The sequence below is a fragment of the Rhamphochromis sp. 'chilingali' genome (assembly GCF_963969265.1).
Source record: "Rhamphochromis sp. 'chilingali' genome assembly, chromosome: 11".
Lineage (NCBI taxonomy): Eukaryota > Metazoa > Chordata > Actinopteri > Cichliformes > Cichlidae > Rhamphochromis > Rhamphochromis sp. 'chilingali'.
The window spans coordinates 12,990,923-13,014,577 of NC_137938.1; the positions used below are offsets into that span (position 1 = coordinate 12,990,923).

The following is a 23,655-nucleotide window of genomic DNA, read 5'->3' on the forward strand; positions in this document are numbered from 1 at the left end:
AATTTCCTTGTATATATTTAAACTGCTGTTAAAATCCTTCTAACGTTAACACACATATAGTCCACTGGATGCTCTGCTTAGTTCATTTTAAATCATTTATTTTCTCTTTCACCATCCATTTCATGAATAATTTGCATTTTTAGACAAATTCCTGCACATCTTAATTAACAACAACTCGAAAATTATTAATACAAACGTTATTAATCATGTAGCACAATATAAAGAAAATAAACAAAATTACATTTATCCTAAATATGCAGTACATGCATGCATATGTAGACATCGGAGTTACCTGACGATGTTGCCAGAATTGACCTCAATTGTCCAGGTACATCTCAGGTTGTTGTCATAGGGGAAGGGATAGCCAGGAGAAAGGATACGCCCAGTAGACTCACCCTTAAAACTGCCACCACACTCCGCTGCATGCGCACACACACAAACACACACAAACACACACAGAAATATTGAAGCACAAATACAAAACTTGCACAATACAAAATCAAGATTCTTCCACAGACAAAAAAATGTGCATAAGTTAAACACACACAAACACACACACCAACTAACAACTAGATGCCAGCTCACTGCAGCTCTGAGGGTACAATGTGCAAAAATTTAAGCTTAGCCACAGCGAACAATCCTAACAGGTAATGAGACTGCGGCTTCCTGTCTAAGCAGAGAAACTCAGAGATACAAAACATGTTTGCTTCCTAATGAATCATTAATTTGGTTAAAAAGACTATAGAGGCCAGGCTACACAGTAGGAATGACACTGCTACAAACGTTAATAACCGAACGGATATCTTATCATCCAATCTACTTTGTCTCTTCCTTGGTTATTGTCTTGCTATCTATATTACATAATAAACGCCACTTAATTAATAGGAAAATTGCATTAGATCACTACATTGGTGGGCTATAATCAGTATCATTATGCCGGGCAGATGTAAAAGACCTTGATGGCAACGAGGATGTGGCTCTGGGGAAATGAATGGAAATGCCATTTCACCACAGCTCACTATTAATATTGATCTCTCAGTGACACAGCACTGTTATCCAGTTAATCAGTACATCTATTTATTTACTCATTGCGGTTGTATTAGACATATCACAATGGTATAAAGAAGAAATGCTCCAGCAGTGGAAAGCATTGGCATTAAAAGTGCAATTCTGCACACGTCCGGAATTTGTAAATCATCTTTTACCCTAATCCATCACTGCTAGACATCAAGGAACAGACACTGCTTCACAACACCTTCCAGACTTGAGCAGCGTGCAGGTAATAGCTTTATCATTTCTCTATCTTTCCGTCTCAGCATGTTCTGAATATGAAAGTACAGCCAGGACTGTGTTTTATGTCCAAGTCTCAATATGACAAAAAAAGATACGATAATTATTCCTTTACTTGTAGAAAAACGCAGATTAATTGCTGGGGGATTAAAACATTCGAATCAAACATTCGACGAAAGGGGTACGGCAACACAGCGAAAGCTCAATAGCAATCCTATACACTATAACACTATAGTGTTCGTAATCATTCCATACAGCCAGTTCTGCATCCAAAACACACACACAGATCAATTATTCACGAGAAAACATCAAAGCCATTTAAATTCTCTTACCAAATGACAAGCGGCGTATTTTCTTTCAGCAAAGTTCAATTAAGAACAAATCATGTTGGGATAAATCCTTTGGATTAACACCTAGCTGAGCAGTGGCTGTTCTGAATAATAATAAAAGCTACAAACAGCAGGGTCTCCATCCTCTGGACTATGACACATAGAATGGAGACCCCGCTGTTTGTAGCTTTTATTATTATTATCTTATTATCTATAACTAGACAGACAGAACAGAAAAAAATTCAGCATTCAGGCAAAAAGGATTACCTATACATGAAGGAAGAGGGTTGTCCCACGCTCTTCTTTCACCAGTCATGCACTTTAGCATGCCAAAGCCGTGCAGAGTGTAACCTTGGTCACAGCCAAACGTGATGGCACCTCCAGCAAAGTGACCCTGGTCACTGATTTTGAAGCCAAACTGTGGCACACCTGGATCGTCACAGTGGGACAGCTCAAAACCTAGACAAGAAAGAAGAAGAATGGGATAGGGTGGTGATAAGAACCAACACATTAATGTAACACAGTACTATGTAACAAAGTCTACTGTCATTCGATGAACCAGTACTCATTTATCTATACTCTAAAGAGGTATGGATTTAGCTTTGAGTATCGATTTCCCGTTGGGCACAGATGAGGGTTCATAGTCCTATTATATTACCAGCAATAAAAGATTTCCTTTGGACAGAGACCATAATTAGGCATTCATAATTAAATGTTCAATTGAGTGTGGGCATTTGCTATGACTGAGAAACAGCCTATCCACTTGGAACGCTTGGGGAGAGGAAATTAAACAAGCCACAAACAAGAAAATGTGATAAATCTTTAGCTCAGCATGCTTTTTTTTTTTTTTTTTTTAAATGACATCAGAAACAGCAGTATGCGACATTACGTGATGGCAGAGCTTCAGTTCATCCTTTGTCATTTTTTTTTTTTTTTTTTTTTTTTTTTTAATAAATAGGACAGGGGGAATGAATGAGAGAAAGAGGGGGAGAGAAAGAAAGAAAACCAAAGGGGAGAAGAGACGGTGAGAAGGGGGGGGGGGAAGAGAGAGAAAAAAAAAAAAAAGAACTCCTGGGTCACCTGTATGGAGAAAAAAAAACAAACAAACAAAAAAAACAAACAGAGGAGACAGCAAACAACAAAGAGCAACATAATAATAGAGAAAACAAAGCACCATCACAATAAACTAGCTAGTCATAGATATCAATATTTACTAAATAATAAACGATATTGTGCAGCACGCAAGATAGACAGCGCACAGTGTGCTTTGAGGCAGCAGCCAAGAAAGCTTTAGTCCGCGTCTGTGAATACCCATGTGTGCATACCTGTGTGGATCAGCATGCTTGCATTCCAAAGGTTTCTCCATGTAATGATCTGCTAGGGAGTGTGGGGGGGCCACAGCCCCGTCCTCCAGGGTGTGAAGCGGGTATGGAGGAGATCAAAACTCCAGACATCCAGAGGCCCCCAGAACACAAGAGACCATGGAAGACCAACAGAGGGGCAGCCGCGCCACTGTTCCAGTAAGAGCTGAGGAGAGTCCCAGATGAGGGCTCGCCCAGCAGCCGCGGAGCAGAAGTCAGGGGGAGTTGCAGTGACGCGCCCGTGAGCTCCGCCGGCCCCCAGCTGTGCCTGAGTGACCGAGCCCCAGGCCGAGAGGCCGGGGGCACCCCACCTCCAAAGGGGCCCGAGCGAGCCCCAGGCCCCAGGCCCCGACAAGCGGCCGCCAAGGAGTGAGCCATATTCAGCATGCTTGAATATGGCCTTCATATGTTGTTCCTCTCTTTTAGGTACTAAAGTGTTCCGCTATGCAGCAAGAGTGGCCGCACATAAACCCAGCAGTGCTGATTTATGGTCTCGTCTCACCGCGAGGTCCGTGCCCATGCCAGATGTTATGGTAGTATTACAAGTGTCATGCCCAGTATAAATCTCCAGCAGTTACCGCTCACATTTAGGAAATTACCTCAGCACTTTTGGAAGGAGTCATGAAAACATGATAAGATTTCATGTTCTGACAAGATTTAAACTGACCATATCCCACCTTCCCCTTGCCCCCTTGCTGCTCATACATCACTCAGTTCTCCTTACATTAAAAAAAAAACCCTTTTCATTTTGGCTCAAATGATTGCACTTGAGAGATACAGCTTACATTGTGCCATTTACCTTGTGTGCATCCATGGATAAGAAAAAATATCACAAATGAAATCCAATTATGTGATACTTAATTACGGGGTATTCTGTAACTCAAAAGGAAGCCTGTAATTAAGCCATTTCTTCACAACTAATTTAGATACAGATGGCAATTTATATAGCCGTTGCAAATGAGCCCACATTCCTGATTAATGTACATTTTCTTTTTTTATTTTTGCAGATCTGTCAGGCTCCGAATCCTCAAACCCTTCACAACTAATGCCAAACTGAATCTTACAGCAAAACTGTTAAAACGTTTCTCTTATATCTATTACCAGTTGTACCTTGCACATTTGGCGCCATTATCATAGAGTGAAAGCTGAAGACATAGGAACTGTGAGTTATCAAAAAAAACCCTTTTCATTATTATTATTTTCAAACCATTCAAAAGTTTAAAACTGATCAAAAGTGAAAACCAGAACTTCATCCTAACTACTCTCTTGAATTCTACATTAGAAAGCTTACTGGTAGACCAAAAGATTTCAGAGATCTCAATGAGCACACAATTGCAGGTGAAAGACAAAAACACTTTAAATTGGATGGCAAAATGCAGTGTCGCCAAAACATTCTCTCTTCACAGTAATAAATTAGAAATGGTTAGCAACAACACACAGTCAGCAAGCCAATTAGGGGGGAGAGAAAACCCCATCTATTATTGCCCCCCCTTACAGCAATGACCGAAACTTTTAATGCGCACATGCACTTGTGGATTTGTACACACACACCCTATGCAGTGCATGCAAATACAAACTGGCAACACACACAAACCGCAAACAGCAGCATAGTGACTTCAAACAGTCCTAACAATAATTCACCTGCTTTAACAAGGTACAGTTAGGCAAGCAAGGACGCTAATTGCAGAAGTGGAGAGCAAAATAAAAGAGAGAAAAAGGACTCACATGGAGAGAGACAGAGGTTGAGAAAGGACAGAAAGAAAAAAGCCAATTTTCCTGCTGGAGTGGAGCAGAAACACCATGCTGTGTTTAATGGATACCCTGACAGTGAAAGACACAGCGAAGCGGGGTGAGGGTCAATTAAAATTTTCTTTCAAATTCTGCTACTTCAAATGCCTGGCTCCCGAAGTGAGGCTAAATTCACTCATTTGGAAAAGCTTTAGGGCCCTCCTCCCCCAGGGAAATGAAATGTGACTTACTGTGGTATATGAGCCGGAAACCTGCAGCCGTCTTCTCGTGGTCAGAGTAGAACTCAAGCCACAGATAGTTGGAAGTGCTGGTAAGGGACAGACCTTGCATCAGCGTGCTCGTGTATGTGCCAAGCAGTGGCGCTGCCCCATCTTTACCGTCATACAGCTAATCGGAGACAGAAAGGAACACGAGGGAGTGTTTTGTTGCTTTGATTAAGAATTAAAAATTAATACTGAAGTAAGACAGCAACGATTAAAAAGAAGCTATTAGTGTCATATATCCGATTTTATATGACATCTCTATTGCCAAGCCAATGCCCTAAATAAAATGAGATAATGAAGAAAGGAGCATCCATAATTCATTCCATTGATCTGAGAGTATATCTGTAGAGCTTAGCTAACAAGGCTCGTGACAGATGGTCTGGAAGAATAACTTGTCTTTTTAATTAATACCATTTAAAAGTAGAAATATTTTAACAAATATTCACCAAATATTAAATGTTCTTTATTATTTAACTACTTATTTTCAGGCAGGCAGTTGACTCTTTCCACTGCTTTTCAAGGCTCTTAGAAACATGAGTTTGAAATTGAATCTTTCTTTGATGTTGTGTTTATTTACTTGTTTATTATTTTATGAAAGAATGACTTTAAGTAGAAGCATGCTTCCCTGACTGATATCTGTGAAACAATAAAAAATGAAAAACAAAAGGCTCTGTGTTCTTTCCTTTGAAACGTTACAGAAGGGCTCTGTTTTGTTTTTCCATTTCTTAAAGGTAATCTACCTCTCTGAAAATGTTTTCCACTTTTGAGATATTCCCGAGATGACTGAGTACAAGAGACTATACAGCTGCATTACTAGATGGATACAGATACTAGTCCACAGTGCTTTGGACTAATAACAAAACATCTGCATCTAAAAAATATATATAAATAAATAGTGCACTCCAGCTGTGAGGTGGGAACAACACAGCCACTTTCATTACATGTGTGGTGCTTATCAAATCTGTTAATAATGCCCACGAGCAAATGCTGCTGATGCTGTCACGTGACCTTCAGACGTCTAAGACAAAACAATTCTGCATTTTTTTCCCATGCAATCCTTCTTTTTGCAAATAATAAAAAGTATCAAGACCTTGCTTGCATACTTGAACATCAATTTTTAAAAATGACACAAAACTGAAGTTGCTTATCTACTTTGTGTCAGCAAAGATGAGCGACTGCTTTGCTTACCTTGAGAACATCACCTTGAGCAAGCTCAAAGGTGCTGGCAGTGATGTTGATGCCTTTTCCTGTTTGGACCTGAATGCTGTACACGCACTCATGGCTGTTGTCATAGTTCATTGGATAGTTGGGGGACAAAAGAACTCCCTCATTGTTGGAGACTGTTGAACCGCACTCAGCTGCAAACAAAAAAACCCCAACAACAGACACAATCAGCTACACAGCAATATGACCTGCTTAAACATATTAGGAATACATTCACGAAAATTAATAGACACCATAAAACTGGTTCATTAGCTTTTTCCTAACAAGATAAAAGTATATTTCACACATTCTACTTAAATGAGAAAGTGTACATCCCTTTTTATTACCTTACCTCGTGAAAATCATTTTTTAACTGAGACAGACACATTATGAAACATAGATTAGACTATTAAATAATTAATATTTAATGTAACAACATTCACTTGCCTTGCTGCCTGGGCTAAATAGCAGAAAATTACTTAACCACAATTAACTTGTACAGAAAAAAAAGTCCAGACTTTCAAAGACAGGGACATCAGAACATGGCATTTATCATGCAACAAATGCACTGATACTTTTAGTCTGTAAGTCTGACACAAGACCAGGTCAATGTCAAAAACATGCTAGGTACACTATCACAATGACTAAATCCCTACAGTAACCTTTTGAAATGTGAATGTAACTGACCTGCCTTTAAGCCTTCATGAGTGAAAAGGACATCTCCCTAGATAGTTTAACCCAGCAGCTCACGTCAGTTAATCACAGGTCTATCCTTTTAACTGTAGTCTACTTACATAAATCCAATTCTGCTGGGTTCTTAAATGTCAAATAAGAAAGTTTACATCTGTGTTGAATACATTTTAAAAGCTGACACTGGCTAGTTGCATAAACACATACATAAACAAGAACGGAAACAGAATAAAAGCAGTTGACCACGTACCCACACACCTTGGCAGAGGGGCACTCCACATGCGGCGCCCACCTCCCAGGCACACGATCTCCCTCGCCCCCTGCAGACGATAGCCCGTATTGCAGTAGAACGACAAAGAGTCGCCAATGCCAAACTTGGAGCCCGTGTGCCAGCCGTACCGAGGCGTTCCAGGGTCCTCGCAAGGTTCAAGATCATACTCTGCAAATAAGACAACAAAAATTTATTACGAATCCTCTATCTATTGCTTCTTTTGAAAATAACTCCCAGTCTTCTTGTTTGCTTCCATCAAAAAAGACGACATGTTCAGGCAAAGCAGCACTGTAGTTTGTGGGGATTACCTGTCTTGCTCAAGGAATCTTCATCAGGCTGGGAAGCCAAACGTTTGATTCCAGGTTGTCGGGATAAAGAATGAGCTCTCTAAAAACTAGGCCACTCTCAGTGAAATATTTTTACACATGGGGCTGCTGGTGGCCTTATAATTTGAGAAAATGCAGCCCAGGAGTAGGAGGAAAAAGGTCTTACTCCCATCAGCATTTCTCTCACGGTCTGTATCTGGCAGTATGCAGAACTATACGGAGCCTATTGATTTCAGCACCGCAAAACATTAAAGCAGCAATCAAGTGTAGGATGTAGAATGATGGCCTTGGCAGACGTTCATTAAAGGTCATAAAAGGTTAAAAAACGAATTCTAATAATGAACTATATAGATGCTAATTGCAGAGCATGAAAGAAGACAAAAATATATTCACAAATCATGTTTCATGAATATTCATGGATTCATAAGATATGTCTCACTTCAGTGAACAGCAGGCAAACATTTAACCCGGATGCTCATGAAACAAGGCTTCTCTACCTTGCTATTCTCTCTGTGTGTCACTCTCCTCTCTCACTCTTTATCCGACCTTCTCTATGAGCCCTGCACACTCAGCATCACCATCTGTCTCATCTCCTTTCTGTCCCTTTATCTAGCTCTCTAAACCGTGTATCTACGGCTGTTTAATTCTCCATTTCTTACCATCGATATGGGGGGCCCATTATTTCTGTACACACCTCCTTCTCCTTCTGCCGTCTTCAGTCCTCGGGAGACTGGCCCACATGCAATGCTTTGATGATCATTCTCCTCACGATCAGACACCCTCTACCTGCATGACCCTGTTGTCTCTTAATTATCCTTCTCTGACTGACGCAGGCCTGAGGCATGGTCTGTCTTAAGCCTGCTGACCGACAAATCACTCCTTATGCTACTTTATGCACACTTTAGAGAGGCTTAGTGCTTTTGATCTCATCAATGAAAGAACTGTCTCTTTCCACGTGCCTGTGACTGCTTTTCACTTTTGCTTTCTACCCCTCGTTTTAATTACCCTTAGTCCTCTTTTCTACCTCCTCCACACAACCCTCCATCCTCTGCTAAAACCTTTCCTGCCCTACCACAACTCCCACCTCCATTCCTTCTACAGACATAGCCCACATATGGACTCATACCTGAGAACGAAATGTTGAATCCCTGCAGCGATATGGAGAAGTCAGAAATAAAGCGTAGCTGGGCCTTGAAGTTCCCATACAGACCAGCATTAATTGGTGCAGGCCTCTCAGAGCCAGTCAGGCGAGCGAGTGGCTGAGCGAAGCTGCCGTTTTCTGTTATCAGAAGGTAGTCATGGTGATCCTCCAGGTGGAAGGAGTGAAAAGTGAATTGGACACCTTGGAGGAGAAAATAGGAAAGTCCAGTGATAGAGGTTTCCAGGAATATATAAAGAATAACTGAAAGGAACAGTGTCATTCATAAATTCATGGTAACATGCATATTTCATGTTCATACTGACTGACAGTACTGTGTAAAAGTCTTCAGCCACCCCCATTTCTTTAGAGTTTGCTAGGAAAATGGGAAATGGGCTTGATGATTTATTGAAACATGCAAAAAAAAAAAAAAAAAAAAAAAAAACCATTGGAAAGATTGAATGTTTTTGATAGGTTTGTAGCTTGAACCTATTCGCTGGAACGTTGAAGACAATATAATTACACCGCAAGCAAGACACGAAGTAGGCAAAGTTTTTCATGTTTCTCGTGCACGGGAGAGAACCGGACAGACGCCGTTCCTTCGCTTGACCCCAGTTGCTCTCGACCGCTCCCCCGTAACACTGCTTTTTTATTGAGGTTACATGAATATGCATAGGTTCATTAACATATGACGTCTACATACAAACAAAGAGTACCGTGTGTGTGTGTGTGTGTTGCTGATCAAAGGGTCATATAACATAAAAGCACACAAGCAAACATCCTTGGTCAGGAAGAGGGTAGTCTCACCCTAGATAACACGGTGAGGAAGTCCAGCATTTAAAGCACTTAGACTAGAACAGACGTAGCTACGTTTATCCTACCATAAAACAATAAGACAAGGTACGACCTCTCTCGTGCTCCCAGAGTGCTCTCTAATACACACAAAGTTTGCAGACTATCACTACACAATTGATTATACACCTCTAAGAATATATGGTTAAATATTTCTAAGCATAAATGACAATCAACAATACAAAATCTAACAGTTTTCAACAAAGCCTGAACTCTATTAATCAGTATCATCAATAACAGTTCTGCAGGCTTCTGGAAGGTCATTCAGAGCTCTTCTTTGGATGTCAGGTGGATGAAAATCTGTTGCTCTGTTTCTGTTTTTATAATTCATCAGTTCTGTCAAGATCCCCAAGACCGCTGTCTGAAATGCAGCCCCATACAATGACCAAGCCTTCATCATGTTGTACAAATAGCTGAAGAAACTCACTGTTGACACTCACTGATGATTTGACCCAAACATTTCAAATTTGAATTCATTATTTCATACCTTTTGGACCTCTTGCTAGTCCAGTTTTTGTGTAATTTGGCATACCTGTGCAGTAAACAGTAGAGTGATTATCTAAAGATCTAGATGCATCTATCAGATTCTGCCAGGTCTTTGATGGATTTTTCCCCCCTTTTCTTTATGACATGAATTTCAGATATGGTATCTGTATCATGATTCAGTCAATTTCCAAAGAAAAAACTTTGAAAAATCTTCAGAAAAGGAGAACTGTTGCTCATTGGAGCACTGACTGATTGGATATAAAATATAAAATATAAAGAAACTAGTGGCCGTTCAAGACTCCTGCACAGTGCTGCATAAGGTTAAGAATTAATGTTGTTGTTTAAATTTAAGGAAATGGGCTAAATTTGAATGCAGTCACCTCAAAATGAACCTGGTAAAACAAAGACTTGTCTTCTAGCTTGCCAGTGAAAGATTTTCCCAAGAAAAGAGCATAACTAATGATTGACAGTCAATGAAGCAAACAGAATCTATAAATTGTTTTCAGGTTGGTGAAGATGATGTTTTCCATCAATAAAATGCAACTGAAATTTTAAGCAAGTAAACAAGGCCTATATAAACAGTATATTTCCATTTTATCACACTGTAACTCAGACCCAATAACAACATCTTCATTCTATCCATGATGGCCACTTGGCTGCTTTTCAGCACCATCAGTGATGGCATTTCAATGCCATCTGTTGAATCTGTTGGAATATGACTCTATAATGTCCTCCACAATGCTTGGCTCACTTAATAAAGAAAGCCCCAAATGGCTCTAGAATAAATAACAAAATGAAATGATTGATTGTCTTCTGTAAAATGCCAATTATATTACAGAGCATGAAGGCAAATGACCAATTAATCAAGAGCCAATCTTGTGAGGAGACTTTCTAATATTGTAATACAGTCTGTACACGTGCTGGTTAATAAAAAGTGGCTAGTTGCATAACTACTACCTCTGAAGTGGAATTTCTTGCTGATTGCCCAAAGGTAAAAGCATACAATACAGCGATTAAAGAGCAGAGAAAATAATCCCAGGAGATTTTGTGTATGTTGTGGTGAATTTGGAGGCTGTGGTGAACAAGTCATCCAATCTCAATAGCCAAAACAGGTGAGCTGACGGGTGACTGGTTGGCTCAAATATGGCCTGAGAAGCAAGTCAAAAGTTCAAATCCTGTCCAGGGACCATTTAGACTTTCTCTTTTTCATGTTCTGTCTATTTGCTAGTATTTGCTATATATATATATATATATATATATATATATATATATATATATATATATATATATATATATACACTCAACAAAAATATAAACGCAACACCTTTGTTACTGCTCCCATTCCCCATGGGATGGACGTAGAGACCTAAAATTCATTCCAGATACACAATATAACCATCCCTCCCAAACAGTGGTCACAAATCAGTCCAAATGTGTGGTAGTGGGCACATCTGCCATATTGAGATAATCCATCCCACCTCACAGGTGTGCCACATCAGGATGCTGATCTGACATCATGAGTAGTGCACAGGTGTACCTCAGACTGCCCACAACAAAAGGCCACCCTGGAATGTGCAGTTTTTGCGCTATTGGGGGTCTGGGGACCCAGAACCGGTCAGTATCTGGTGTGACCACCATTTGCCTCATGCAGTGCAACACATCGTCGCATGGAGTCTATCAGATTGTCAATTGTGGCCTGTGGAATGTTGGTCCACTCCACTTCAATGGCTGTGCGAGGTTGTTGGATATTCGTGGGAACTGGTACACGCTGTCGTATACGCCGGTCAAGCACATCCCGAACATGCTCAATGGGTGACATGTCCGGTGAGTATGCTGGCCATGCAAGAACTGGGACATTCTCAGCTGCCATCTGCCCTGAACAATGTGAACCATGATTCATCCGTGAAGCGCACACCTCTCCAACGTGCCAGACGCCATCGAATGTGAGCATTTGCCCACACAAGTCTGTTACGGCGACGAGCTGGAGTCAGGTCAAGACCCCGATGAGGACGACGGGCATGCAGTTGAGCGTCCCTGAGACGGTTTCTGACAGTTTGTGCAGAAATTGTTTGGTTGTGCAAACCAATTGTTCCAGCAGCTGTCTGGGTGGCTGGTCTCAGACGATCTTGGAGGTGAACCTGCTGGATGTGGAGGTCCTGGGCTGGTGTGGTTACACGAGGTCTGCGGTTGTGAGGCCGGTTGAATGTGCTGCCATATTCTCTGAAACACCTGTGGAGACGGCTTATGGTTGAGAAATGAACATTCAATGCACGGGCGACAGATCTGGTTGACATTCCTGCTGTCTGCATGCCAATTGCACACTCCCTCATTGCTTGTGGCATCTGTGGCATTTTGCTGTGAGACAAAACTGCACATTCCAGGGTGGCCTTTTGTTGTGGGCAGTCTGAGGTACACCTGTGCACTACTCATGATGTCAGATCAGCATCCTGATGTGGCACACCTGTGAGGTGGGATGGATTATCTCAATATGACAGATGTGCCCACTACCACACATTTGGACTGATTTGTGACCACTGTTTGGGAGGGATGGTTATATTGTGTATCTGGAATGAATTTTAGGTCTCTACGTCCATCCCATGGGGAATGGGAGCAGTAACAAAGGTGTTGCGTTTATATTTTTGTTGAGTGTATATGTATATGTATTAGGGGTGCAACAATCCTCGTATTGATATTGAACCGTTCGATACAGTGCTTTCGGTTCGGTACGCATATGTATCAAACAATACAAAATTTTTAATTTATTTTATCAACTTTCCTTCTAACGATGCTGTCTGTGTTGAGCGTTCAGTGGCTCTGCGCTCGACAGTGCAGCCTAGACGGAGTAGTCGAACACAGATTCACTGAGCGCAGGGCAAGCTAGCGAGACAGAAGTTAAGCTCTCCTTGCAACACGGCAAATTGAACCTCACCCACCCTCATTCAGATCATGACACCAAAGTATCAAACCGAACCGTGAATTTTGTGTATCGTTGCACCCCTAATACGTATGTGTGTGTGTGTGTGTGTGTGTGTGTGTGTGTGTGTGTGTGTATGTATATGTATATATATATATATATATATATATATATATATATATATATATATATAGAGAGAGAGAGAGAGAGAGAGAGAGAGAGAGAGAGAGAGAGAGAGAGAGAGAGAGAGAGAGAGAGAGAGAGATGTGAATCATAGTCTCTGTGGAAGCAAAATTGATTCATTTTACTTTTAGAGCTCACTTCTGTTTCTGTTCAAATATACTGCTCTATAATGTTAATGACATGATTCACCGTTTTCAGTTTTACCAAAATGATGACACTTATGTGTAATTTAAAGGAATTTATTCACACAAATGCTACAGGTCACTCAAGTATAACTACAGTATGTTGTAATAAGAGGTTGCACTAACACCCTGTGGGGACTCTACTATATTGGCGCGCAATGTAGGAATACAGACGCGCAAAATTCAATCTAACTGCCCAAGCTTCTGAGACTCTGATCTCTTAAAAACATACACAATCTACTGATTTAATCACATGATTAAGATGAGATGATATTTGTAAGAGTTTTCAGTTTCACGTTTTCTTCCTTTTTGATTGATATCGATATTGACTGTCTGTAGTATTTTGTTTTTGTTTGTTTTGTTTTTTGAATAACTTATTGTGAGATATTAGAACTGGTGCCAAGTGGAGCTATAATCAGTCAGTTAGTTGGAGGTATTCATTATTTCTCGATGTTATTAGTTTGGACTTGTGGGTGCAGTTAAGTATGATGAATCCAGTTATTGCTGAGAGTTAAAAGACCCATGTAAGAAATTAAAAAGATAATGCTGATAAAAAAAAATTAATGCTATAAACATCACAAAGAAATAACAGAGAAAAATAGAGTTATCCAGGGAAGGATTACATGATGTCAGTGGGTAAAGCCCTAAATTACTGGATTCAGTCTCCCTATATGAGTTACACACAGAGATAAACCTATAAACTTGCCATCCAGGGCTTACTAGATTGAAATACATGGACTTTAATTGCATCAATATTATATGGCAAAGAGAGAAATGACATGAACAGTTAAACACTGATTTAAATGAAATAATATGATTTTATGGTGTTAAACTCCAAGAACAGCGAGATAGGTAACTCAAAAGAAAATAAAGGTACGACAACAGGACTGACTTTCAAAAGGCCATTTGGGAATGGATAATAGGAAACACTATGGGCAAATGTGATGATACGGCTAGAGCATTGTGATAAGTTCAGTGTGCTTTTCAAATAATAATGAATGGCACACTGATAATTGACAGTGAGTGCTGTGATAACAGAATTAAAGTAATAAAACAAAGAGCGACTAGTGAATAAAACTGAGATACAAGATTTGCTTCAGCAGGTGTTCTGCTTAAAAGTTGAAGCTGTTCATAAAAAAAAGTATCAGAAGAATGTAAGATCCTGTTCTTCACACTAAGGACCAATGCACACGGCACATACCTTTTTTGAACTAGAGGATGTGCCCACTGTCACATCAGCAAGCATCAGCAATGGTAGCTATCATAGTAAATAGTTTATTTATAAAGTATGTTACTGCCTAGTAACAGAGAGAAGATCACAAAAAGCAACTTCACACTCAGGAATGTACATCCCTGCATTCCCAGGCATTCAATCGCAAAGTTCAAAGTATACTGGACAAATAGTTTCTAAAATATGAGAATACAAGTCTCTATCGCGCGCGCACACGCACGCACGCACGCACGCACACACACACACTTCTTGAATAGAAGAGCTGCTATACAGGAAGGAACGAAATGAGCTGAACAATTTAATATAGACTCAAAAAGAGCAGTGAATGAACACTACATTGTGTAATATTTCTACTTATATTCTGGGTTACCACATACTCTGCATATCCAATCCAGTGGATATATTATTAGTTGACCTTCCTGATTCAACCCCACCAAAGGATTTGTGTTTCCCTTCAGTAGCGAACCCAAATGCGTAAACCATTACACTGTGGAGCCACCACTCATGGCCTGGCTACCATCCAATAATAAAAGCCCTGCATTTAAATGATCTTTGCCTGATTAAATGTACATGTTGCACTCTTTTCAGTTTATAATAATAAATCACTTTTATATCTCTAGAACCTTTTTGAGGAGAGGGAGATGTGTCCTTTTAATTTATTGTTACATAATTTGGTCATTGTTGAGAATACTAAATATGCGACTCACTGTAGAAAGGACTAGATAAATAAAAACTGTTATATATAAAATCGCCGTCTGAACCCACTGGGAAAGAGGGTGTGGTATGTGTATCTTCCTCCAGCTTGGAAGGTGGAGTGTTTGGGGCATCTTAGCTGTTCCTAACAGCTTGCATGCAAATATATAGATGCATTCTCCTACCTTTTCCATGGCTGACTTCTACAGTCCATGTGCAATTTAGAGAGTTAGGATACAGCTCAGGGTAGCCAGGTGATAAGATGATCCCTCCAGGTCCCCTGATATCACCACCACATGATGCTGAATGGAACAAGAAGATAATGAAAGATAACTGTTGCTGGAAAAAAAGGGTAAATTGTAAATGAACCAATAAATCCTTCACCTGAAGACAGAGGGGAGGTTAAGATGAATAATGCATTTGAGTCATATCACATCCTGTCCTGCTATTTTTATTTGCACCTGTAAATCTGCCACATGTGTGCACTCCAAACCAGCCCTAGTACCTAACATGGCAATACATTATTCATACATTTAGCTATCCACCCAGATTTTCTTAATTCATGGTATCTTAAACTGAAAGAAATTGTTACAAAACATGATCATCTATTTCGTTAAAACACAAAATAACTTACAAGCATATTCAGAGGATTATCATATTCATCTGGATTTAGAATCATTGTCACTTCAAGGTAGAAATTGATCTTTAAGAGACACAGTTACCATTCAACTCATTTTCAGTCAGGTATAATCTAGTTGTACCGATGTAGAGGAAATGAAGAAGAGAAAGGGACAACGCATGTGGATCAGTGGGGTAAGGATTAATGTGTCTAAAGGTTAACTGGTGTAATTGAACACTGTTAAAGCCTGTAACCTTTTTCTCATGCTGTCATTAGATTTTGTCATTTCACATAAAGGGCAGAGCTTTTTTGAACTCAGCATTAATGAAATGTGACAAGATTTGTGGGTTTTTTCCTTCTTGCATCTGCCTATGTACGTGCTCTCTGACCTACGGGTGGTTTTGCAACCAAGCTCATGAATAGTTTCCTCAAAACAGTTAGAGTTGACAAATATTAGAAGTAGGACTGTTGTGAGTGTACACATTTTTAAAGTAATGGATGTCAGATGATATTTTGGAGGATAACTGGGATGCCTTGGGCTCCGCAGCTGTACACACCCACCCCCTACTCGAAACCTCTCTCCTTCCACCCACAGGCCTTCCAGCGAACACAACACATCAAGGCCTGAATCCTTACCCACTGACTAAATTACATCAAATATTTTATTAATGAGCCAAAATTACATAAAGTCATTAAAAGTGGATGAGTATGCTTGGAAAACGATCTACTTCAGAGGCTCCATAGGCAGAGAGCCAATGCATTTGGCACCAGTCTGGCACATACCTTGGCAAAAATATGCTCCCAGATATAAAATTAGTTTCAGAACAAGCACTGGTGTGAAACTATAGTGTGGTACTGAGTCATATGTGCGGCATGCCAAACGTTGCATGTATTTTACTTGTTATTTTGTTTCTGCTGAGTGATCCGTGACCATTTTCACAAATGTTCTTCAGGTGTGATACTAATGTAAACAGCACAAGAAGCAACATTGCTCAAATACAGCCCAGGGCATTATTTGGCCTATCAAATCTATCAAATCAAATCCATCTATACATCCTGCACCCCATGTTCTGATGTGAGGCAAAATTTGTCTTCCATATCACTTGATTTCCAACACCTCAGTAAGTTTTTCAGTAAAGCACTAGAGGCACTGTGTTTTATGAATAAAAGGCAGCACCTTTTTTATTTGTCAAACCTACTATGTGCTAAATGTTGCTACACCCATTGCTGGGTCTTTACCTTTTGTCAGAGTGCATCTTTTTTTTAGGACTAAGAAGAATCAAAGGAACATAATTGCCATTGTAGAGTTTGTGCCATCTACTGGTGGCAATATCCTTTAAGTACTGCGATTAAAAACTGTCAGTACATACTGTAAGTCAAAGAAATTACATCCTATTAAATGTATGTTAAATATTCACTGAAATATTTAATTAAGGAATGCATACATACCATCACAAGTGGGCAGTGGGTGGCTCCAAAAGTGGTTCTTCTCGCAAACTAGAGGCTCCTCGTGGCTCAGTCTATATCCTGGGTCACACTGGAAGGTCACAGTTGAGCCGATGGACAGGTCGTGGCTTAACCGCAAGCCATTCACTGGGATACCAGGATCCATACAGGAGTATGTGTCCAATGTGACCACTGTAGAAATGAAAATGAAGCATTCTCTTTACATTGGTATTTAAAGGAAGTTATGTATGATTTTACCTCATGTAAAATCTGGATCTTCTTCACACAGGTTACAAAGGCTCTAGATGCAGTGTTTAGTGTTGCACTGAGCTATGCATGAACTAGCTGCATGTTTTTGACTCGTGACTGTTATTAAAATAACTGAGCCACACTCTTCACAGTTCTTGTGTGCACGTGTGCACCTGGTATTAAGCAGCACTACTGTAAAAGCGTCGGCTTTTCTATTTTGATACTAAATATAATATGACCTTTACACTCCTGAGGTGGATTGAAGTCACAGCATTCATGAAACATGAAATGCCAATTCTATTTTTGCATTCACTTAAACTTCCGTGTCACATTTTCCCTCTAAAAAAGTGCAGATCGAAGCTTTGATGTTAAAAATCACAGCAACAAAAGGCAGGTGTCAGGTCGCATGCATAATATAGAACGCAAAAAGATTTACTTTGCCTTTCTTTTACTGTTAACTTTAAAGAATCTTCTTATGACAAACAAACGACTCTTCAAACCAGGCTATGTTAGTACACAGTAGAGACTGCAGAAAAATGAACTATTGCATTGACTGCCATAATGCCTAACAGTTTCTTCCTGAATAACCTTGATAGAGCTGTCAGCTTCTTTGATTTTTAAAAAAAACAGGGTTTTATCTTCATGCCATTTAGACAGGTACTGTGGGATAGTAAAGGGCAGCAGCTTCATGGGGAGAGCGAATTCAGAGTATGACCTTGGTGAAACTGCGCGTCCACTTCATTTCCTTCTATACTAGTCAGCTACTGGAAGACCACTTGAAGTTTTTATTAAACAAAAGCACATTTGCCTGATAGTTTTACTCCTACAGTGAGCTAGTTTCATCTCTCTTAATTTGCAGTGATGCAAGTTGTAAAGAGATGCCCCCATTTTCCCTGTGATTTCCAGGACCGCCTTTTGGATTTCTTCCAAGTAGGGTTGCTTTTGATGCACTAAAAATATGCTGATTTTAGCCACTGACTGACAGTAGTTGTGTAAGCGGTTGTCAGGCCACTGGCGAGGAAGAATCTTAACATGGAAGGATTAATTTTCTGGAATTATAGAGACAGTTTATTATTTTATGTAAAGTCAAAGTAACAAAGATATAGCTTAAAACAGGCATATGTTCACATGTTACATCTGGTGTCAGTGACTGTGAGCACTGCATGTATTTAAGTACAGCACATACACATGTAATTGCACTCCCTGCAGAGACCTATAGCTCAAAACACAAACACTCAAAGTAAGTCAAATATATAATCTGAAAAGCTTTGTCATAATATAGTTTACCTGTATGACCTGCAGAATTTCCTTGTAGCAATAGGGCAGAGTTGCATGGTGTAAGAAGATTTATAAGCCATAGATAATTGTCATTAATAACTAGTGTGATCCGACCTGTGTGATAACAGAGAGATTGCTATCCTCGTGTAAGCCTCTGTAGGAAGCTTGCTTTGCACTACTTTCATCATACATCATATGAATTTAATATGCAGAGCAGTCATTGATCACTGCTAGCAGTAGCCTCTAGGGTGCAGGTATTTGGTGGGAAAATAATTTCCTTACATCTCCAAGCCCATGGAGTCATGTCAAATATGTTACCGTGTAGTATGTTTTAAATGTTTGTGGCTAAAATAATTGTATAGCATGCTGTAATTTTTATTTAACTGAAGAGGTCGAATTTTCCTAGACATAAAGGGAATGATGTAGTGCTTCTGTGCCTTACTTTATTCACAGGATAACTAACCCTTATTTTGCAGACTAATTTTACAAATGAAGTAGGCTAGTTTTCCCAGAAGTATTTTGGCAATAAGATATGTCCTAAAAGGCAATGCAAGAAGCTAATATGATCTTACTGTTATTGCTTTTCGACGGCCTCATCAACAAAAGCAAAATGCACTCGAGATTGAAACGTAATAAGACAAAAGCACTTGTGGCCTGCCTTCAGTCAATAACAGAGACATAATTTGTCTTATGAATCAAATTGGAGTGACGGGGTAATAGTGCTAGTGCAAACAATTGTGAAAATAAATCACAGTATGTCCAGAATATATTTGTACTAGACTTTTCAAAAACTACCATTCAATGCATAATGATGTATACCGAGTCTTATTTCAAATTAAGTACCCTTGTAGAGCTAATAGTTTGCTTCAGTTGTTTTGATTAGATTAACTTCACCTTACTCTGCGACCTTGTATTTGAAAGCACGGTGCTACCATTTGCACCTGACAAGTGGCAGTACATTGTTAACAATAGATTTGGGTTGCCAGTCGGTACAGAGGTGCAATCCCACATAGTCACTGTCATCTGGGATCACAGCTCCACAGACATCAAGTGCACTGTTGACAAAAAAAAACCTTTCACTCCATTGAACTTGAGTCCTTTTTCCTTTGAGTGTTTGTTTACATTTACAGCACAGTGTTTGATTTTCTCCCCTACCTGGATAATTTATATTGACCACTGTGAAGCTTCTATCCAAGAAGTCAGAATAATTAATGTTCAACTGCTTTGCAGGACATCATTAACAGCCACTTTTATGTTTGTTTATTGCACAAAATATTTACCAGCAGTACTTTCTAAAAGACTCAAAGAGGGAATACGAGTAGCAGAAAAATATGTATGGATAAATATAGCAGCAGTGACAGACATAATGCTATGCCTCAATGATAGACCAAGCAAGAATGATAGCACAGAGTGCACTATAAATCAAGCTAAATGAAGTTACATTCAATTAAGAACTTACACTGAGTCTGACTTCTGCACCAGCAATCACAATCATAAAGAGATTAAATGCAATGCCACAACTGAAGACAAAGCTTATGTGCTCAACGAACAAACCTATCATAAACAGTAAACATTCAAAGAGTGCACAGCCTTTGATGAGACGAATTATGGAAGTTGTATTCAATTTAGTTTTATACAGATAGTGTCAAGTCTGCTCAAGGCGCTTTATAGTCAAAGCTAAACAACCGACAATATTCGACAAGTGACTACAGTTAATATACAAAGCTTGCCTCTTTGCCTTACCAAAGAGCCAAGAGCCCCAGGTAAACTAATAACCAGCATGAAATGTACACTGTGAATTGTGAGGCTTTAACACTAGACAAGAGATGATCTAAAATTAAAAACAGCAGAGCGGACCTCTCCAGCTAAGCTAAGCACTTATGAAAAATTTAAAATGTATCACCTTTAAATGTTAATCACAGTAACTAATCTGAACTCATGTAGTTAGAGAACCCACGCTAATTGAGGCATTTTGTTATGGTAATACTAGTGCTCTTGACATGTAATAGACCTGAAATATTTCCTCAACAAAGTTTAATCTTGGCATTTGGTTTCAGAAACTTAAGTGCTACCAGAAAAGCTGACCAACCAGTCTCCAGTGCCTCTAGCTGAAGCACAGTTGAACTTGTTTAAAATTTTATTCTCTATGTCTAATTATAGAACTGAATGTGTACCATCTCATCTCATCCTTTTTTTGTTGTGAAGAAATTACAGGCAATAGCACTATACTCTCACCTTCATAGAAGATCTTGAAGCCACTGTTTGATCGACTGTTATCGGTGGTAAAGAGCAGATACAGGAAGTTACTACTGCTGAACAGGAACTGAGGGACCTGGGTTCCGTTAAAAGAGCCAATCAGAGGAGAGAGCAGATTGGGACCATCGTGAACCTCCAGGAAGTCATAACTGAGCTCAGTTTGAAACCTTAAAAGTTAAACAAAAGGACAGATGGACTTTAAGTATACATATTTGTTAAAAAATAAATTTGGTTACCTCATACAGTTTGGTAAAAATGTGACAATACTGAGGTAATAAGGTAAAAACAAGAAGTTATAACCACTTAAACATACAGCAATATCCCTGTATTTTGTACCAACAATGGTTGAGCTGAGTAATATTACACTGAAACTTTTATATTGAGGTTAATAAGGCCTCACAAACTGAGCGTAGTGATGTGGAAACTTACAAGGCAAAACCAATTAGTACTAGTATAGAAGGTCTAGCAGTAAGGTCTAGTGATTTACTCGTTTTCTTAACAGGCAGGAGCAATATAATGATAATATCAGTGTATTTGATTTTTTTAATACTGGCTTTAAAGTTGTAATAACCTGGTGTTTCCAGATGTAACCAGTCTTGATACGGGTCATTGCGTCGTATTTACTTGATATTTCTTTTGTAATTAAGTCACTTGTTTTTATCCCAATATTAACACAGTATTACCAAGCTGTAAAAAGAAAATGTAATTTCTTTTACAGAAAAACATCCTAATTTTCTGCAATGGGTAAAAAAAAAAAAGCGCTACAGCAAAAATTACAATAATTGGAACAGTTCCTGGAAATGTGACATTGCTATGCATCTGTTGCAACCTTCTTAACCCCCCCATCAAACAACTGGGATCAACACAGATATATCTGTCAATATTATTGACGTTTCCTGACTGAAATTTATGCATTCTTATCTCACTGATATAAGAAACTGTGAAGATTGCCTCGAGTATAGTGCCATCATAGATGTAATGCTTTAAACAGGCATGAGAAACCCTGTGCTCATTTTAAGTGAGGGAAGAGGAAAAGAGGGTTAATTTTATAAATAATAAAACAAAACAAAAAAGTCACAGTAAAGGCAGCCCTTTGAAAAAGCAACAATTATACAACATGAACGAATGAATGAATTTCATGATTTCACTTATTAATATTAAGAAATAAAGATTTCAAACCAAGATTTTCCCTTTCCTTTTTTCCCCACTTTCTTTTATTGAAGCTCTCTCAGGAAGTGAGCAAAGCGGGTAAGCAAGATAAAGGATTACTTGAGGCTTTCAACACTTTTGGAAACTAGACCAAAGTCTGTTCTTCCTCCTCTGACTTTCTATTTCAAACTCAGAGGCTTCCACAGCCAAGGGGAGCCATTTATGTTTGTGTACATGTCCTGTATATGCATAAACTAAAGGGATATATACATGAGTGTCTGTCTGCATGCAGGTATATGACTACTGCAGCACAATATGTGATTATATTACACCAGGAATTAAGTCCTTTTCCAGATTTTGTCACTCTACATGTGTCTTTGTTTCAGTGGCTGACTTGTTGCAGTACTGTCATACAGACCTGTCAAAGCTAATCTTGATGGAGCGTCCCGGCTCGGCCTCAATGACCCACTCACAACTCAAGGAATCTTTGTAGTAGCCTGGCCACCCGGGGGAGAGGATGACACCAGATGGCCCTGAGTAGTGTCCTCCACAAGGAGCTGGAGCAGTGGAAGGAGTTTTAAGGGGGCATAAAGAAGACAAAGAAAGCAGGAGAGGAGAGGTGAGGAGAGGAGAGGAGAGGAGAGGAGAGGAGAGGAGAGGAGAGGAGAGGAGAGGAGAGAGGTAGAAAAGAGAAAAAAGTTGCTTTAAAGATGATACCTCTCGGTAATCTGTTCATACCCACATGAAAAATATTGAAAGAAAACACTTATAGGATGAGTCACCAAAGGCCTGGAGTTACAGATACCTGAAAATAAATCTAGCCCGGTTTAGATGGACTGAACTCCGTGTTCCACACTAACCCACTCACTTTTTTTTTTTATCATGTTTCTGTTCTTTCTTTCTCATCCCAGTTCAGCAGTTAACTTATACTCATTCACATAATTGTTAGCAATTACAATTTAATTACCTTCACATTTGGGAATGAGTCCACTCCACATCACCTTGCCTTCTTCCAGATGGCATGTGATGGTGTCAGCTCCCTGTGTCTTGATAAAGCCATCCTCGCAAACAACAGAGATGGAGCTCCCCAGCTGGAAACTGTCCCCAAAGCGCCTAGCGTTCAACGGTATGCCAGGGTCAGGGCACTCATTATGCCCAAAAGCTTGTAATGAGAAGAAAGGGAACAAGATCTAGTGACAAATGCTCTTGTGTGAATGAGAAATTGGGTCTTTGAGTAGTAGAGAGATAAGGGAAATGGATGTAGCTGTCCGTAAGAGAGGAAAAAAGAACATACAAAGGTCTGCTCTATACACGTAGGGTTGACAATAGCCTCTGTCTTTAAAGCTTGTTGAGAATTGCACCGGAGGAAAAGCAAAAGAATTACAATGGCACTGCATAGGCAATAAGGCATCTGAGTTAAGCACTACCTCCACAGTACTAAATGGCGCTTTTTGTTTATAAAGGTACTATTAACCTAACTTATGCTGCAGCTTTTCT

General features: G+C 39.5%; 1 protein-coding gene across 10 annotated transcripts in view; it reads right to left on the bottom strand.

The window, feature by feature from the left end:
• Window positions 1–23,655, bottom strand: part of LOC308404971 (CUB and sushi domain-containing protein 3-like) — a 251,895-nt gene that overhangs the window by 119,623 nt on the left and 108,617 nt on the right. For all 10 annotated transcript variants that reach the window (XR_013973240.1, XM_080895307.1, XM_080895306.1 and 7 more), the window contains 11 exons: window positions 23,126–23,320; window positions 22,577–22,715; window positions 20,989–21,176; window positions 17,230–17,418; window positions 15,347–15,463; window positions 8,609–8,824; window positions 7,136–7,324; window positions 6,181–6,350; window positions 4,960–5,116; window positions 1,887–2,078; window positions 293–419 (listed from right to left, as the gene is read on the bottom strand). Coding sequence is in view for 9 of the 10 variants with exons in the window: in XM_080895307.1 (XP_080751433.1) it covers window positions 293–419; window positions 1,887–2,078; window positions 4,960–5,116; window positions 6,181–6,350; window positions 7,136–7,324; window positions 8,609–8,824; window positions 15,347–15,463; window positions 17,230–17,418; window positions 20,989–21,176; window positions 22,577–22,715; window positions 23,126–23,320 (1,879 nt within the window). In the remaining variant the exon portion in view is untranslated. The remainder of the gene's footprint in view (window positions 1–292; window positions 420–1,886; window positions 2,079–4,959; window positions 5,117–6,180; window positions 6,351–7,135; window positions 7,325–8,608; window positions 8,825–15,346; window positions 15,464–17,229; window positions 17,419–20,988; window positions 21,177–22,576; window positions 22,716–23,125; window positions 23,321–23,655) is intronic.